General features: G+C 40.1%; 2 protein-coding genes across 5 annotated transcripts in view; one reads left to right on the top strand and one right to left on the bottom strand.

Annotated features, from left to right (window-relative positions):
• CC2D2A (coiled-coil and C2 domain containing 2A) overlaps positions 1-975 on the top strand; it is a 54,593-nt gene extending 53,618 nt beyond the window's left edge. For all 3 annotated transcript variants that reach the window (XM_027686471.1, XM_027686473.1, XM_027686472.1), the window contains one exon: positions 51-975. In XM_027686471.1, the coding sequence (XP_027542272.1) occupies positions 51-239 (189 nt within the window). In that variant the 3' untranslated portion in view covers positions 240-975. The remainder of the gene's footprint in view (positions 1-50) is intronic.
• A 2,908-nt stretch (positions 976-3,883) lies between these two features.
• FBXL5 (F-box and leucine rich repeat protein 5) overlaps positions 3,884-20,036 on the bottom strand; it is a 37,634-nt gene continuing 21,481 nt past the window's right edge. For both annotated transcript variants that reach the window (XM_027686476.1, XM_027686475.1), the window contains exons 6-11: positions 19,519-19,644; positions 18,672-18,820; positions 18,392-18,474; positions 15,831-16,553; positions 12,850-12,998; positions 3,884-4,531 (exon numbers count right to left, since the gene is read on the bottom strand). In XM_027686476.1, the coding sequence (XP_027542277.1) occupies positions 4,455-4,531; positions 12,850-12,998; positions 15,831-16,553; positions 18,392-18,474; positions 18,672-18,820; positions 19,519-19,644 (1,307 nt within the window). In that variant the 3' untranslated portion in view covers positions 3,884-4,454. The remainder of the gene's footprint in view (positions 4,532-12,849; positions 12,999-15,830; positions 16,554-18,391; positions 18,475-18,671; positions 18,821-19,518; positions 19,645-20,036) is intronic.

Raw genomic sequence — 20,036 nt, forward strand, 5'->3', positions numbered from 1 at the left:
TGCCTTTACCTATTCTTCTTACATGTTTTTTCCCTTTGTCTTTCTCCCAGGTCTCTGGATTTCCTATTCATATGCCATATTCGGAAGTCAGACCTTTAATAGAAGCTGTACACAGCACGGGAGTTCATTCCATTGATGTTTCCAATGTTGAATTTGCTCTAGCTGTGTATATTCATCCTTATCCCCAGAATGTTCTCTCTGTATGGATTTATGTTGCTTCACTTGTGCGAAATGGGTAGTACAGAGCAGTCAGAATACTGCAAGAAATTTGCTTATATAGGTGTAAATGTAACAGATTTTTCTCACTGCTGATTTGAGCTATCCCAAGTATTTTAAAAATCAAATGAGAACTTGATTTTTAGTAGCTTTATTTGCCCTACAACCACTGAAGATGCTAGTTATTACTGCTAAAGAAGAGACTGACAGCATAAAATTCCAGTAGGTGATTTTTATACAGTCTTTTTTAGCTCCCACTGGGACATCATTACACATGCCCACATACAGTGACATTGCAGAGTAAAATGTCTCCTTGGAATCCCTTGAAGACCTTGTTTTTAGCTAGTCAGTTTATTTTATCTACAGACCTTCTTCCTCTTCAAAGACACTATATACCTCAGTTCCTGAATTTTTAGCCATGAACAAATTTCATATACCAAGGCGCCATCAGTGAAGGCCATACTTCAATTTTTAAGAGGCTGCTTCATCTCCTATTCCATATTTTATGTCTGTATAATGCCAGCACCATTTAGAGGTGTAAGACATCATTTTCTTAAGAAGACAAAGGATTTAATAAATATTTATACAAAAACTTAAGTGGAAGCTCATTTCTTTTATACAAAATTTTGGTTAAATTACTTTGGAGTATGAAATCCTTGTCTGCAAGTTGCCAAACTTGCAAGTAAAATATTATCAAAAGACTTGTTTACTAAAAATCAAATTCAGTTATTAGTATGGAAGTAGTGGTGTAACTGCTAATACTGATAGAAAAATATATATCCTTCACCTGTGGTTATCTTGCCAATCAAACTTCCAAGTGAAATGACGGTCAGTTGCGCTTAGGAAGAATGTTCATCAGATCAAAATGAAGATTGTTCTTGAGCCACAACTGAATCTAGTTCAGTTATCTAATAAATACTAGTCAAAAATCACAGAATCACAGAACGGGTCAGGCTGGAAGGGATCACAGTGGGTCATCTGCTCCCACCTCCCTGCTCAAGCAGGGCCATCCTAGAGCACATTGCACAGGATTGCATCCAGATGGTTCTTGAATATCTCCAGTAAGGGAGACTCCAGAACCTCTCTGGGCAGTCTGTTCCAGTGCTTGGTCACCCACACAGTAAAGAAGTTCTTCCTCATGTTCAGATGGAACTTCCTCTGCATCAGTTTGTGCCCATTGCCTCTTGTCCTATTGCTTGGCACCACCAAGAAGGGCTGGACTCCATTCTCTTGGCACCCTCTCTTCAGATACTTACAGACATTGATGAGGTCCCCTCTGTTGTCTTTTCCCAAGGCTGAACAGGCCCAGCTCCCTCAGCCTATCCTTGTAATAGACATGCTCCATCTTTGGTGGCCTTTGCTGGACCCACTCCAGGAGCTCTATGTCTCTCTTGTACTGAGGAGCCCAGAACTGGACACAGCACTCCAGATGTTCCTCACCAGGGCTGGGTAGAGGGGCAGGATCACCTCCCTAATGCACCCCAGGATACCATTGGCCTTCTTGGCCACAAGGACACATTGCTGGCTCATGGACAGCTTGTCGTCACCAGGACCCCCAGATCCTTCTCCACAGAGCTGCTTTCCAGCAGGTTGACCCCCAGCCTGTCCTGGTGCATGAGGTTACTCTTCCCCAGGTGCAGGACTCTGCATTTTCCTTTGTTGAATTTCAGACAGTTCTTCTCTGCCCATCTCTCCAGCCTGTTGAGGTCCTTCTGAAGGGCTGCACAGCACTGTGGGGTACCAGCCACTCCTCCCAGCTTTGTGTGATCAGTGAACTTGCTGAGAAGGCATCAAACCCTTCATTCAAGTCACTGATTAATAAGTTAAACAATACCGGGCCCAGTATTGAACCTTAGGGGAACAGCACTAGTGACAGGCCTCCTGCTGGACGCTGTACCCTGACTACACCCCTCTGGAATCTGCCGTTGAGCCAGTTCTCAGTCCACCTCACTGTCCACTCATCCAATCCACACTTCCTGAGTTTTGCCTGTGAGGATGTTGTGACAGTGTAAAAAGCCTTGCTGAATCAAGTTAGACAATATCCACTGCTCTCCCCTCACCCATCCAGGTAGTTGTTTCATTGTGGAATGAATCTGGCTGGTCAAGCATAATTTACCTTTAGTGAATCCATGTTGACTACTCCTGCTCACCTTTTTGTCATCCATGTGGATAGATATGGCCTCCAGAATGAGGCATCCATCAGCTTTCCATGGATTGAGGTGAGGACGACTGGCCTGCTCCCTGGGTCCTCCTTTGAACACCAGGGTGACATTTGCTTTCTTCCAGTCCTCAGGCACCTCTCCTGATCTCACAGCCTTTCAAAGACGACCCTGAGCAGCCTCGCTAGTGTTTGCCAGTTCTCCCAGCACTCATGGATTAGAGTCAGGGGTTGCCACCACAGGTTCCCTCCCCTTTGACCTCCACCAGAAAGGAGTACATTGTCATCACATGATGCTTTGGTGAACACTGATGGCAACTCCTAAATTTAGTCCATGGTATATCTGCAGCTGATTCAGTCCTCAGCTGTGTCTACCAGTCTGCACAGAAAGCATCACCCAGCAGCAAGCAGAAGCTCCTCTTGCTGCACCTTCCCAGCCTCAGAAATCAGTTCTGGAACAGGGACAGATAAACCAAACCCACTGTGTACCTTGTTACCAACAGCCTCAGTCAGCCTTGCACAAACGGTGTCCATCTCCTCTCACCTTTGGGCACCAAACTCCATTTAATGCAGCTTACTTAGAGCAACAGTTGCTGAATCAGTGGTGTCCTTGGATACCCCTTCTATAGGCTTCAAACTGAGCACTGAACATTCTGCCTCTGGCCCACAGTCACCTGTTAAGCATGAACAGCCACCTCCACACCAACTCTGCATTCACTAATGTTCTTCTTACCTTACTCCTCTTCAGTTTTACTGGGAGTAAGATGATGTCAAAACTTGCAGTTTATTGTAATCTCCAGCTCTGCCTGCAAGCTGACTTCCCAGACACCAAGAATCTTGAAAGCTACTTAGGTCACCATGACTGATGTCCTAAATAAATACTACTCAAAAGAATTTATCCAATTAGGAAAATCGGTAAAAATTACTAGCTTGTATTGTCAGCCTTAAAAATTAGGCAGGATAGGGGGAAAAAACCTCTGTCTTCTACAAAAGCAGATACCTGCCCCTCCTCTGCTGAAGAAAAAAACCAACCTGAAACTGTGCCACCCATGAGCAGGTGGCCATTAAAGTTTACAACTTGACATGGGCTACAATACTCAACTCCCAAGCAGTGGGGTCATCCCCATACCACCACACACACACAGTCATGCCCTACTCATACATTAATTACTCTTCCCTTCCTAGCAGATGTTTCACTCATCACAACAGATTCTCTGCCTCCCTGCCAGTCTCTACAGTTCAGAGGGGAGTCTTTTTAACTATCAAAGCAAGGGGGAAAACGTGTCTTCCACAGAGTTCAGATTAATGAAAACCGACTTCCTTGGAAGCTGTTTCAAAAATGCCACTTAGCACAGTCATGGGAACAATAAACCCAAACCAAACCTTCCCCATGTACTGCACAGTTCACAGCTCTGCAACCACCACACCACCTACTAACCCGTCCAATCTCGGCAGCCTCCTGGCATGGTACTTTATACCTTAAAAGCACAGATATTCAACTGCTGCGTATTTTTTTAATTGGTGGGAATGTTTTATTTGAGTATGTTTTTCAAGCCCAAATACAAAACCAAATGCAAAAGGAAGGTGGTAATTTCCCTAATTTTGCAATATAAAGAACAACTTCAAGATGAAAGGAAAGGGGAAGAAACAAGGCTCCTAAAGATGTATAATTGTTACCCAAATGCAAACAATACAATTGAAATTCTCTGCAGAGGTTTATACTGTACTTATGGATTCAAAATTAAAAAAAAAAAGTCCCCTAACACAAAATAATCCAGTAAAGTATATTTAAGTGCCAAACTTGGAAGAAAGTGGCATAAAAAAAAATCTGAAGGTTTTCCCATATTCCCCAAATTATGTAAAATAAAACCCAACACCCTTCAAGCCAAATGAGATTGTGAGATTGTTACAACACTGTACAGTACACTCATAATTAAGATTTTGAAGTTGTGGGCAGGGTCAGGCTAGTATAACAACTCTCACTCCAAGGATTGTTAACACAAGATGCAAACTGTAAGTAAAGTGCATGAAAGGAAGCCTGCTCAGCTAAATGAAGTAGACAAAGATCAGAAGTCAGCGGTCATTCGCCAGAGCGGCAGCAGGCCCGAAAACCACACTGCAAATTCTGGCATCCACTGGCGGTTTCAGCATGAGGACCTGCACAAAAACAAAAGAAATGTGAAAAGAAGAAAAGGCCATTTGTTTAGATTTATAGTTCTCGTAACCTGGTGATTCAGAAAATGTCTCCATTTTTATGATGCGCTACACTTCGTTCAGCACTGTGAAGTCTGAAACACTGCCAGTACTATCATGGTATAAAACCTCAGTTGGAACAGGTATTTTTCAAGAGATTTTTGCTCCAATAGCTTAGTGCCATGAAGGTAACAAGTTCAAAATGACACAGAAGTACAATGAGCAACACTAAATAAGCAAGTTTAAGTAAGCTGTCACAGTCAGCTTTCAGAACTGAGTATATTTTCACAATGCATTTTTAATTCCCATTTTTCAAATTCAGATAATGACAACATGGCACTACCAAACACACCATAATCTCCAAAACTATTTCTACTATAATGGAAGAGGTTTTTTGTTTTTTCCCCATGAACACTTCATGGTTGGCCAGACCTCTCACATACTCTGGACTGAAAATTCAAAAACTAAAGAGAAAATCACTTTAGTAACACTGCAGTCATCAGAAGCCATAAGGCTAAAAATCAGCAATTCAGAAAGAAACAAGTTGCGAGCACAGACAAACCAACACTGTAATTCTACCCACCTCCACTTACCTTCACTTACTGGTATTCCTTTAATTTGAAATATTAAAGTGATCATGAGATAAGAAACTATTATATTTATTAATACAGGATTTTATTTCCTACAGCCATCTGCCTGCTTTGAGACCCATTTACATTCAGGCTGGCTGAACTCTGGCACCCAACAGAAACTGGAAGTGGGTTGCCAAGTTAACTGAAACAAGCTGGTAAAGACCTAACCAGGACAACCCAAAATTCCCCCTTCTTTGTACATGAGACAAGTCAACAAATAATTTACGGTGTTTTTAATGTATTTAGAAAATACTAACAGAATCTTGTAGTGAATTAGGGCACCAGGCCATATCTGGCTTTTTCCCCCCCCTTAAACATTAATTTGAAGTCATAGTAATTTTCAAGAATCTGGTGTCTGAAACTCAGCTTTATGCTTCATGCCACACACCAATGAGCAACACTCTATAAGGTAATTAAGATGCGTGAGACTGAATAAAACAAACCTGAAACTATAATGAAGGACAATTTTTACAGTATCCAAAATAGTAAACTTTTCATTTGTCAATAAACTCATTTTTCTTTTCAAATCGTTTTAGTCACCTGAACTAAATTTTGATCCTCCAAGTCACTTACGAGCTAGAGTTTGAAAGCTTCTTCGTAAGTCCTTTAGAAAGGAGACTCGGTGCTTCTGAACAGCTGGTTTAGCAGAGCATGTTCTGTGCAGCAGCATTTTCCAAGTCGTAGCTGACCTTCCCCCAGCATTGCCACAGCTAAGCAGCACAGCAGTGATTTTGAAGCAACTGTCACATTTCTAGCAAAATGCTTGTTGACAAAACGTACAGAACCACAACACCCCAAGGAAGGGAATACTCAGTATAATTCAATATTGGTTTCCCCCCTTTCCTTGCTCATTTTAAGAATGTTTCTCCTCATGCTCATAACTGGAACATACAAACTGCCTGTCCAGATCTGACAACTGCTCCATTTAACACTACCTTCATCACTGGTAACAGCAAGTGTTATCTAGAGAGATGACACAAGCCTATCAAGCATATCTTTTATGTTTTTCCAGCATCCCTAACTGTTGTATAGCAGGGACACTGAAGTCCATTTCCTTTAGTTTGTTTATGGCTTAGTTGTGCATGCAGTTTTTTTAACCCCTTTTTAAACCTGCTGATACTAACTCCTTCCACAATTCCCCAAGGAATCGAGTTCCAGAGGTTCACTACACTGTGCATCTGCTTTAAATCAATCATCTGCCTTCTTCACCCACTGTGCCTGAGCTATAACACTGCAGAATCTGGAAAGCTACCATTGCACATTCACCTCACCTACTGCTTTCCCAGTTCTGTAAAGTCATCCCCCTTTTCAGCCCTCTCATTCCCAGATTGAAACATTCCAGTCTTTTGAGTGTTCGGTTCCCTAACTTTTTAGTAGACCTCTTCTGTATCTTCAGTAAGTCCATTACATACACTCCTCAAGATGGGGAGACCAAAACTTTGCAGTACTCCACATGTGAGTGCCCCAAGGCTTCCAGGGCGGTGCAGCAGCACCTCTATCTTGTTCTTATCACCCTGACGATGCGTAACATTGGTGGGTTTTTTGGCTGCTGCTGCAAACAGGAAAGATCTCAGAATTAGCACCAACAGCGCTCTGAAATCATTATCTCCACGTTGCAACTGCCAGCTCTGAATTCAGTTTCATGCAATCGCAGTTTGATTATTCCCAACCACCCAGACATATAACAACACATACAGCTATAATCAAGCACATAAGAAGTCCTGGAAATCATCAGCACCAGTATCATTACCTGAGGACCACTCAGTATCACTCAAAAACTTGGAAATTACTGGGTGCATTTCTTACACCACGACAGCAGTGGAAATGCTGAGTAAGACTAACCTCAGCACAGAACTCTTGGGAGAGGAATGGGGAGAAAGCTGTTGCCCTCCCAGGTTCCTGTCCATCCTGAACAGTGACTATTAAGCCCTTCCCCTTCTTCCTATCCTTTAATTAGCTTTCAGTTTTTAAACTAGTTTTAGAGCAACTTAAAATTTCAAAAACTTTGATACTTCTAAGTAAAAACTGCACCATCTGAAAAGCCTGTATGTTCATTTCCCAATTTATTAGGCACTGAATTACAAATAACATTAAGCACATCACAATGAAATTTCACCCTTCTTCCCATGCTGCATTTCTTGCCCCATGTCTCATTCTCATACCCTCACTGACTGTCCTTTATAGCCTCTGATAAAGAACTCTGATGAAATGAAATATTCAGGGTTCAAACACATCTCCAGAAATCTGTCCCCCTGTATTCTTTCTTTGTATTCTACTGTAGCATATGCAGGCAACTCCCATAATTTGGAGGATATTTTATGCTCTTATTATAACATGGTAGTAAGTGTCATTACTGGTTGTTTTAACAGTAAGGCTATTTGGTTATGACTTATGTTTTGACATGTCAGTTGATCTCCTCCATCAGGCCATTTATCTCCTCTATAAAATACCTGATGCTCCCTAGTTTGCTCTTTTTACATTTCATACTGACAGCAAAATTTAAATGCCTTTGCTTTTCATAGCCACAGACACTGCGTTTATTTCCCTAACTTTATTTACTACAACTGACCTCTGGCTTCCCAATCTCCGATTTCCCCAGTCTTTGCTACTTGACCTCATTTGGGCTAGACTTTGGTTTTGAATTATCTCAGTTTAAACTCAAATGGCCTCTTTAATCTTTCCAAAAAAAACACTCTCTCCTGTTTGCTTTGGACTCTGTATACAAGGTCCCCAATTCCTCTCACCTCACTGATGCACTAGGTTAAGAAATATGGTAACTGCATACAGTGCCTTCTATATTGTCCAGTGTGATGGTCATTTCAACCTAACAGTGGGGCTGAATCATTTTCATATAATCACAGAATGGTTTGGGTTGAAAGGGACTTTTAAAGGTCATCTAGTTCCAAGCCCCCTGCAATAATCAGGGACATCTTCATCTCGATCAGGTTGCTCAGAGCCCCATCCAGCCTGCCCCTGGGATGGGGCTCTCACCACTTCCCTGGACAAACCTGTTCCAGAGTCTCAGCACCTTCATTTTGCCCATTATTGCTTCTAGCACAGCCCAGTTAGCGATGCATTGCATCTTGGAGCACATTGCTCCACACAGCAACTTCAGGAACTGTGCATGTTTTGAGGACCAGCTGATGATTTTGATTGAACTCTGCCAATTTTGATGAGCACACAGAGCAAAAAACAACTGGCTGCTTGCAGTGTTAGGTTCTGGCTCACATGATAAAACATCATGGCAGGGAAGAGCCAGATACCATCACCACTGGACTTAACAAGGAGTCCCAAATTTTGTCCTTTAAAACAACATGCAATGGAAGCATGGGGAAGAAACTGCACATGCAGTGGATCATCCAGAGAAGTGTATTTCAAAAGAGTCCCCGTCTTTCTACTAACTGTGAAGGTTTAATGAGTGCAAGCAGTGAAGTGCCTAAATTAAATGTGTTTTGGGCTGGTTCACCTGGGAAAGCAAAGTTAATCAGGTTCTCATCTAACCTACACAGTCTACATTACTGGTTTAGTTACTTTTAAACTGGATTACGGTAATGCTCTTTGCATGCACATCTGATTACTCAGATGCCTGGGTGACTCAGAATAGAGATGAGGTCTGTTTACTCATGTTAACATATAAACATGTTCAGCAATGTAAGAGAGGAGCAGAGCTACTTGATTACTCCATTTTGTTACATGGACTAGCAGAACTAAACTAAGTCAAAATTTCCTAGAAAGAAGTTTGGCATTTCAGCAAGAATACATGACAGCACAGACCAAGACTAGGGCAACTGGCTGCCACCACCATAATCCCTCAGTCACTTGTTCTAGTTCTCGCCTATGGCGGCAGCGACATTCATGTGCATTACAGCAAGATGGTACCCTGACCCATCTAGAAAAAGAAAAAAAAAAAAAGGAAAAAAGGTAAAAAAGGAAGCTTTCAGCTATCTCGGGTCTTGACTGAGTTTACCAAGTACCCCCACAAAGACTAGTGCTGGCCACAGGAAGGCAGAAAGAATGAGCTGGGAGGAACACAAAGGAGGGAAGGGGAGACAATTTCTTTCACAGCCACCACCAGCAAGAGGCTCCATCATGAACACTGAAACTGTATTTGATGGTAATGTAGCAACAGTAATACATTACAAGTATCACAAGATCACAAAAAAGTGATCAGATTAGGTTTTAAAATATATAAATATTTATTTTTCTAAATATATATAACTTATAAATACATAAATTAGCTTTTAAAAATATATAGAAGCAATATTCAATTCAAATCTGATTTTACTAAGTGATACTCTCTATCAGCCTTTGGTAAAGTTATACTTAACAGACATTTATGAGAGCACCTTGATTATCTGTAGAACTTAAAGACTGAGACCAAACTCTTGTGATCTAACAACACTCTAATCCCACATAAATCTGCATGCAGTAGTCCATACACGTTAAAAGAAACTGCTAAGTCTTATCTCCACTGCTGACCAATGACAGATCAACTCTGACCAATGACATTCTAAATGCCAGAAGAGTGAATCATCAGAATCACCACAACTTTATTTCATTTATGCCCTATTTCTTTAATTACAGCACCTGAGAACTACATAATTAAAAAAAAAAACCTCTAGAAAGTGAATCATACTTGAAAGCTTCGAAGAACTACTGTTGCAGAAATTAGAGAGCCCTACTTTTCTAATCCCAAAGCTGAAGCACTCCAGCCTTTGAAACTGAGAATGCAGTCAGAAGAATGGACACAGCTGGACAAAACAGTCTTAGGAAAATAAAAACTTCTAAGTGGCAAGAGGTAACTCAAACATTAAACTCTTCTTACTGCGTTCAGTGTGATCTACAGCCAAATTTGTTTCAGATGTGAAATGAAATCCACCATCAGAAGGGATGTATACTGACTTGTTTTCAGCTGCAGCTGAGGGTTATCTAACTCCAAGTCTCCAGCATTGTACAAAACATAAGGAGAGATCCTAAACATTATTATGCAAACCAAAAACTGAAGTCAAACTAACAGTAAACATAGAATAAATTTGGAACTGCATGCAAATTCATGGTCTCTGCTCACAAAAACTGCATCATGTTACTACTGTGCAACAGCAGTCTGAGACTCAAACCCAACTACCTAACAACAGCTGCTCCACCTTTTTAGTTTTGTACTACTAAAAAAGTAGAGCAGCTACGGTTAGACCAGCACTTGCTGAAAATGCAAAAATTGTAACCAACATGCCAACCAAACAAGTCCAGCAAGCCCTCCACAAGGAAATTCCAACGAAGATGTGTTGTGTGTAAGGGGTCCCGTCAGGCTCAGTGTTTGTAAAAAAAAAAAAAAAAACCAACAAAACTGAAAATAGGCTGCAGGTAAAAGTAAAGCCCTTATTCACTGGCAGATGACAAAGTCGTATCTTTATTACTTAAAGATGGCTAAATTCCATGCTGTTTGCTCCGTTTTATGTTCTGCTAGACCAACAGGTTTTCCACCACGATCCCAGAACATGCCTCCTTCCCCGAAAACAATCACTGATAAGCTGGTGGGCAAAGAAAATTATGAAATTATTCTCTACATGCTTACAGGTCAGTAAACTTTGTGCAGCAGTTAGTAATATAATCTATAAATGTGCAAATAAACAAACAGATTCAGATATGGATTGATTTAAATGAAACAGCTTTCCCTACTTGCTTCAGAAATGTCAAATGATATAGAAATAGCTGTTGCAGGAATCCTGCTGCCCACAGGGTGAAATAAGGCACCAGTTTCACACTGAATAGCCCTATGACAATGAAGTTCGATTGAAAATACAAGGAACAGCAACCAGATAAAACTTCAGAGGATTCAGTTATAAAGGTTACTTTCCACTACAGAATTTTGCTTAGAATACCTCTTTTAAGTTTTTATCAACTTCATTCTTAAAGAAAACAGCCACAAACTTCTGAGATGCCACTATTTCTCAATAGCTGTGAGAAGTCAGACCATTACAGCCTCACTGTCCCGTTCATTTCTCTCTACGGGAGAAACTGTTGATCCAAAGGCCTGCGTGACGCTTTATAGAACCAAGCAGAGCTTACAGGCTCACAGCTTCCAGCAGGCAGTAAAAGGAAGGAAATAAACAGGAAGAGGATCAGGACAACTTTACAGAATAGTTCAAAAATACTCTGTTTAAATATAAATAATTTCTTGAGGTTACTGTGGAACAGCCAAGCTTTCAAGTGGTGGACTCACACAGAGATTCGGGCTTTGTAAACTAATACTAAGATGACAGTGTATTTTAGGGACAAGGAGAGAAACAGAACTGTTTGAATACAAACCAGAAGATCATGTCTCATATTACTGACAGAAATATAAACAGAGGAAAAGTAGTAAGGAATCAGATGTAAAAGGAAAGGGCTTTTAACTAGTCTTTGAAGACATTTTAAACTCAACATAATGCAGGAAGGAGAGTCAGTGAAGGGTTTTTAAAAAAGAAGCCTTAAAATTTTCAGGTTGAAATGAAAGACTATAGAAAACAGATTTCTAAAAGCTGTAGTCTAGATGGAATGGAAGGAAGTAACAAAAGGCAAGTGGCTCAAAACAAACAAAAAAAGCAGTACTGTCAAAAAAGTGCATAAAGTCCAAAACTTACAGAAGTAAAATATGATTTGATACTTTCACTTCTAATACTAGGATGCAATCCAAGTCCATTATCTTATATCAATTTCAATGGATTGAATACCCAAATATCAGTACAGGTTTGCTTATAATATCAAAGCTCTGGCATCTGGTACCCTGGCTGGGACTACATCTCAATATGGATGCAAATTATTGAGCTGGACACCTTGAACTACCAGGGAATACAATTTTGCTTTACACACAATTAGATCTTATAATCAGTTATTATCCTCTTTTCCCCTTGCCTTCTGTTGCACTTACCTGTTTTAAATTCACACACGGAATACAAGTCACACCATAGTTCCCATCTCTAACGGTATGAATGCTTACTGAACCTAACCTAGTAGACTGAATTCCAGTGTGGTGAACACTGAAAAGACTTGTAGCATGAATGTGTTTTACGCATTTATCGAGATCCTTCTCCAGCTTAGATCCCTCTCTTAGTTACTGACTCAAGAAAAAAAAAAATCACATTTTCCATGAGGATGTATGATGGTAGGATCAAAAATATCCTATACCAAAACTAGTGCCATATGAGAGGTTTGCATGGCAAAAAAACACAAGTCATTCCTTTCCTAAAAATCACTGCTTTGGTACTAAACTAATGAAGCCTCCATCTGAGGTTATGACCATAAAGAAAACACATGACCATATGGTTTACAGGGAACATATGGAGAGGGCAAGTGCGTATTACCAGCTATATGAAGACTTACGTTCTAGCCCCAATTATTTATACTAAATTAAGTTACAAGACACAGGGACTAAAAATGCTTTCCCAGGTAATATAGAACTGCACTAGTGTCAAAAAAAAAAACCAACCTAAAAGAACAAATGAGGAAAAACTAACTTAACAGTTGTCATTTCATTATTAATCTGTGAAACTCAGTGCTATGCGGCCATTAAAAAAAAAAAGGGGTTTTAATGGTTGGTTTTGTTTTAAAAAGCATCCTTAAACCAAGCATCACTCCCCAGAAAAGCATCACATCCTCATAAAAAGACATTACCGTTAATGTTGTCACAGTAGTAAAAGTGTTCATCTTTTAGAGATGGACATGCAGAAACTAAATCCTGCAGGCCTGCACCAGTTACAGTGAGACACCCCGAGAGGTTAAGGTGTTCCAAATGCGGCAGTCCTCCTCCCAGAGTCAATGCCCTGTTGACAGACAGAAGAGACATGTTAAGAGCCTGCACAGCACTAGACTGACAAGCACTCCACTACATCACCCAGTCACAGACCTAATTGCACCTTGTAACAAAAAACACACCTCTAATAAACCATGTAAATTTAAATCTGGCAGTTTCTCTACCCTATATAGGGGGATTGCCCTGGAAGCTGCATAACAGATCTGAAAAATGAACTGATTTCTCTAGAAACTAACAATTCCTTCTGACAGACTTAAATGGTTAATCCCTTTTTTATGAATGACACCAGAGACAACCATTTCAAAAAACTACCAAGCCATTCTTCTCCAAAACATTCTTCTCCAAAATCCACTGGATTTAGGCAGGTCTTCCTAGGTGATGCATATTCCTCATCTTACCCTAAAAACATGACACCCCCAAGTCTGGTGCATTACACTTCCCAAAGTTTGACTGTCTTTTTTTTTTGGTTAAAGTTATTTTGGAATCCAAATTTGTGCTTTCCTAGGACTGACAGCAGAGCTTCTCTCTGCCAACACACCTTATTATTTAAGTGGAATTCTCTATTTTTCCTCCAAGTGCAAGAGAATTTGGCTGCTGATGCAACAGGCACATGGATGTACCACACCTGAGCAAATACTCCAAGTTAGCCTGCTCATTTCTCTGGGACCTCACAGAGCAGCCAGCACAAGTTCAAGTAGAAACAAGCTCCCTTGCCTGAAAAAAACACCAGGTTTGAATCACCAAATTGCAGATTCAAACCAGGACATAAAACTGGAAATGCCTTAAGAGCATCACTGTACAAGTTTCTCCTGTCAGCAGGCAGAAGTAGAACTGCTGACCACAAAACCAGCTATCAGGTAACAACTTTTCTAAAACTTGCAAGTGTTTATATTAGAAGGTTTTATTATCTTTCCTCAGGGACTCTAGCTATCTGGTGACTGCAAGAAGCCCTTGTTGCAGCACACTGTCACCTCCTAAATACTGTCCTTTACCCTAAAAGCACCAATGGGAAACCAGCAACACAACTAAACCCCTTCCATGACTCAGTGACCACATCTCTCTTTGGCCCCAGATTACTGAGTCATGAAAAACCAGACCAGTAACAAACAAACTACACACAGCACAACCTAACCAGCACCTAAAAAAAAATTCAGCAGTACTCATCCACTTCAACACTCAAAGAGCAGCAAGCTCCAACACAAAGCACAGATATCTGAAGTTCACTCTGAACAAGAGTAACACTGGTGAGTGAAAGAGAGTAGGAAGAACCACTGCAGTAGACATCTGAACAGCTGGTACTTGTGAACATCAAATGGGGACAAAATCTCAGGAGAGACAAATCAATGCCAGCAGCACCTCACACTATTTCTCAATTAACCACAGCAAACAGCACAGGTATGACTGAAGTCTTCCCACTCCCAGAAGCTTAAATTAGCCCTAAGTGCTGCAGCACACCTGAGCAGGTGGCTGCAAGTGGTTCAGCCTCATCCCATTTCAGTATGAAGCAGTAACTACATTTTTCTGACACAATACAAAGTATCAATGGCAAATATCAAACACAGGAAATTCTGTAACTCTTGAAGCCATCTTAATGTTCAAGTCAAAGATTTTATCTCCTTCTTTAAGTGCTATATGAAGTCATATTTAACATGTTCTGCACGTACAAAATTATCATAGGATCATTTGGGTTGGAAAAGACCCTTAAGATCATCAAGTTCAACCATTAACTCAGCACTGCCAAGTCCACCCAAGTGCCATATCTATACATCCTTTAAATACCTCCAGGGATGGTGACTCCACTACTTCCCTGGGCAGCCCCTTCCAAGGCTTGAAAACCCCTTCAGTGAAGAAATTTTTCCTAATACCCAATCTAAACATCCTCTGGCACAACTTGAAGTCAGTTCCTCTTGCTACGTGAGAGAAGAGACCAAGTCTCACCTGGCTACAACCTCCTTTCAGGGAGCTGTAGAGAGTGAGAAGGTTGCCCTGAGCCTCCTTTCTCCAGGCTAAACAACCACAGCTCTCCATGACACTTGTGCTCCAGATCCTTTACCAGCTCCACTGCCCTTCTCTGGACTTGCTTCAGCATCTCAGTGTCTTTCTTGTCATAAGGGGCCCAAAACTGGACACAGTACTCAAGGTGTGGGCTCACCAGTACAGGGGGAAAATCACTGCCCTGGTCCTGCTGGTCACACTATTTCTGATATAAGGCAGGATGCCATTGGCCCTCTCAACCACCAGAACACACTGCTGACTCATATTCGGGCACTGTTGACAAGCACTCCCAGGTCCTTTTCCACAGGGCAGTTTTCCAGCCACTCTGCCCCAGCCTATAGCACTGCCTAGGAATGTGCAGGCCCTGGCAATTTGTCTTACTGAACCTCATACAACTGACCTCGTCTGATCAATTCAGTCTGTCCATAAATTATGTCATCATCCAGACAGGTAAACAAGATATTACTCCAGTTTTATAAAGTTTCAAGTGTATTGACAGGCATAATGAAAAAACTGGTGAATCAACACAATTTCCTAATAAAAAATTACTAAAGATCAAATCTATAAGCATTAATACTGTCTAGAACAACAAAATCACAAAAATACTTGACTTCAGAAGACAGATCAAAAAGATTTTATTGTTCTTAAATCTCAAAAAAAAAGCTGGAGAAAAGCTGGAGTCTAGTACTATAAATATTTTAAGAAGCAAAGACCACTTAAAACTTACCAGAGTTTCTTCAATACAAATGTTTCTACTGAAATCAGGCAGATTCACCCCATAATGACCCAACAAATAAAATCAGAAAAAGACATAATGCAGCAAAATAGCTTAAAAATGTCTCCTCACCTGAGAGCACGGTCTGTGATCTGGTAACATCCTGACAGACTGAGAAACTGAAGAACTCGTGCAGTCTCTTCATCTGTTTTTTCACTCCCAGAGTATGAAGAGTCTTTTTTCTCTGACTGTTTAGTCCTTATTGGTTTTTTACACAGTGCAGAGGACTCTGGAAGTGCTCGAATAGTTCTTAGTGCTGTCCCAGCACAACAAAATGAGTGACCGCAGTAAATCAAGTCAGTAGAAGCACAGTGCTGCTGCCACTCTCTAGTCCTTAACCCATAAATGTCTCTACCGTAGCACGATGCAGAACAATTAATATGGGATGTTGGTTCCATAAGACAAAATCCTTCAACATTTCTGTGTCTCCACTCTGCAGCATCTTCAATGTCAGCTAAATCATCTGCATCCAGCATCCACACATAAGCAGAATGGAAATTTTCTGAGCCATCAGGTCTAGTCCAATGATGCTCACTGCCTCCTCCCTCAATGAGGTTTTCATTGCTGATTTCATGCAAACAATTATACTTCTGGTTGGTCTGCAGAGTAATCTCTTTGTTCTTCCACGAAGACTTAGCATTCCTGTTTCTGCAGCTTTTCAGAATACCTCTGGTATAATGAGTTGATATGATACCCAGTGCTCTGGAAATTCTCTCTATAGCCACATCTGTAATTTTTTCACATCCAGACAGATCAAGATGGCGTAGATTTTGACAATAGCCAACTGAAGACCAACTGAAATCAGGAAAAGAAGTGTTTGGTTTGTTGGTGGTTGGGGTTTCTTTAGGTTTTGTTCAGATATAGCTGTTAAGGCTAAATATACAAGAGTACATTTCACAAGTAAAATACTTATATTAATTTACAGAATATTTAAAGGAACTACCCCAGAATGGTTAGATTTGATACTCCAAGTGCTGTATATATGCCTAGAAAAATTATGTCTAAAGAAATATGAAATCAATCATAAATCAGTAACAACCTGTATTTCTCCATATACTGAGACTTAAAAGAAGTCCAAATATGCCATTGAAAAGATTTTTTAATAATAGATCAGACTGCAAGCACTGAATACATGCATAACAATTTCCAACTGCATTATACCCAACAGAAGCTACCAGGGGACATCTAAGTGACTAGACACAGCTAAGTTCTCAGAAGACTGAAAATACTGAACTAGCAAATTTCACTCACAGCCACCCCCCAAAAAGTACATCTGAGATAATACTTCGAATCATAGAACCAACTGGGTTGGAAAAGACCTCTGAGATCATCAACTCTAACCCTTGAACCAGCCCAAGCGATGTCAGTAAGTGATGACAGTCGAGCCCGAGAGAGGGAAAATGGACCAGAGGGGATGGAACCAGACGGGGTCATTGAGAGAATATTATATAGCAGTTGTAATTTCTAGTATTTTGAGTTTCTCAAGCTTGGCTCTTTATACATATTGAATGATCAGAGTACTTAGATCATATATCCTCCTGTCACTTCCCATTTCTTTCAGGAAGACTAGATGGATTCCTGAAACACATGCTGTGTACAATACTAATTATTCCATAATTAAATAGAGATCAGACATTTTCCTGTTAACAAAACCTCACGCCTTCAGCCTTATCTTTTCCAAATGAAATAGAAATTTTATCTACAGTATTATTGTTACATTAGCTAAAAAAGTATATAGCTGATTTAACAGATCTTTACCTATCTATAGCTAATGCTAACTATCATTTACCTTCCATAAGCGATTATTTATATTTACAGCAAGACAAACTCATTTTCTGAGTTACAAATCGGAGTGTTGGAAGTACAGATGTATGAGGAGCGGCAAGTAAGGTAAATTTCACTACATATTGACAAAGGTTCACAAAGATTGATTTCTGAGCCCCAGAAATTCTATAAAGGTATTATTTCAACTGAAACTTCTTGTACAAGCTGCAGAGAGCGTTGCTACCAGCATCCATGCTGGCAAAATTTTCTGTGTTGTTCACATTTAAAGCTTGAGAGCACTACATGATGTAAATGCAGAACACTAAAATACCCAGAGTCTCAATACCACAGTACGACCTATTGGTGCAGGCTCTACATCCGTGCACCATCCTGACATCAGTGATATTTCCGCAAGCTTCAGTAAAACTCAGGAATCTGAAGTCACCACACCTAAGTCTTAAATCTTTGCCTACCATTTGATCAGTGTCTCAAACAGCAGTATTCCAAACCCTACCAGCTATATCAGACCAAGAGAATACCTTAACTGAGAGACTCCGTAAAAATCCATGGACAATTTCAAGTTAATTGTTGTTAATATTAGAACAATACACAATTATTGTTATGGATAGCTACACATTGACTGGTACAAAACATCCAATAGTGAAGACAGAGCATTTTAAATGGCCACTACAAAGTTATAAGTTTCACTTGATGTTTCATTGCTTTGTTACTCTGGTTTAGTTCTTAGTTATGTGGGAGTTCTGAATGTGATTTCTGTTCCTTTCTGTATTGGCAACAGACTAAGACATGTTTGGATGTTTCTCCCACCCCTCAATTTATTTTTTTAAAGGAAACAACAATTATCTAACCTTTCAAATACAGAGTCTGAAATATCAGTTTGAGTGAGATCCAAATATTCCAAGTTGGGGCAAAGCTCCAAGATCTGTCTAACCTGAAAAAGGAAAGGAAAATAATCAGTAAAGATACAAGCCAGTAAGGCTGCACAAAGCATCAAGAGACAACATGTAAATTAACAGTCTTTTGAATTGCAACCCATGTTCACTACTCAAGCGTTTTGAACTCAAGCACATCGGTTATTAATTAGGGGCTGCACAGTCAATTATTAAAAGCCAGTTTCAAGTTACACACCATTTTGCTAGACACTGCAGAACTGTAGGCCAATACCAACGTCTTCACTGAGGAGCCTACTTGTGGGAGGACATGATGAATTAAGCCATGAAGTAAACGTTTTTCCATTTGTGCTATATTAATGGCAAGTGAATCTTCAGCTGCCTCTTCTGCAAAATAAACCCAAAGAGAAAGATTTAAATATGCTTGGAGTCATTTGGAATTCACCTTGCCAACTTATACCCAACAAGTTATTGGAAAACTAAAGAAAGCCTAAAAAGGCACAAGTTTCAGAAAGTATCTTACATCAAACTTTTTCCAAATTCTAGCTCAATGGACTACTTAAGCCTCATCTTTAAAAAGTAAATGTTTATCTTTCTGACAGTCCTTAAGAGTATAACTCCAACAGCAAGTAAGACCATTAAGAGTCTTATAAGAAAATTACCATTAAAGGACTTTGAGAAGTATTTACTACGGATTACGTATTGCTCAGGGTTGCCTCAGGCAGAGTTCTTATACAGAAATACTATATTCATAGGGCATTTCATATCCTGTGATATAACAGCTTAAGACCAACTTTAAATTAAACCCAGAATGCATTAGGATCCAAGATGATTCATCCAAACCTCCTGAAGAGATTAAGCCTAGCTTTTACTTCCTTAACTCCAGACACATCCCCGTAACTCTTGTTTTACTTATTCTCAAGTTTGCTCTTTCCTAGACAAATTAATTCCACTCATTAAAAACAGCTGCCTGCTCCTCTCCCACCAACACCCATTCCCCTTTTTCTCCCATTCAGCTCATTTATTTCTTACAGCTACGTCATCTTCAGGGAAAAAAACAATTCACCAAAATCCATTTTACCTACCAGATTCATCTATATCAGCATCTTCATCCCATTCCTGGAAAGCACGACTTTCATCTTTTCTATTTTTCACCCATTCCTCATCAGGTTCTGTCTCAATATCTGCCGCAGGACCACTATACCAGTCACCTACTCACCCCCATACCCCAAAAGAAGAAGAAAAAAGAAGTTAATCAAAATTTCTCATCACAGCAGAAAATAGCAATGGTAACTTCTCAGTATACTGTGATCTAACTCGAAGACATAAATGAATTTTGCATTCATCTCAACTAAGGCTGCACTGAACCCTGACATAATTCTTTGTCTGATCTATATCTTAAAGCTTCCATATTCCTGGAACAGCTTCAGTACCATCACAGAACTCACAGCCTATTATGCTATTCTGAGACATGCCTGCTGTCCTTATTCGCTTAGTAGGGACCAATATGATCAAAAAATAACAGAAACAATCATGGAATATTTGGATTGTCTAAATGCTGAAGTTCTTTCTGGCATATAAACTAACCCATCAACTTGTAGTA

This window comes from Neopelma chrysocephalum, unplaced genomic scaffold, assembly GCF_003984885.1.
Source record: "Neopelma chrysocephalum unplaced genomic scaffold, ASM398488v2 Primary Assembly neopelma1_71, whole genome shotgun sequence".
Lineage (NCBI taxonomy): Eukaryota > Metazoa > Chordata > Aves > Passeriformes > Pipridae > Neopelma > Neopelma chrysocephalum.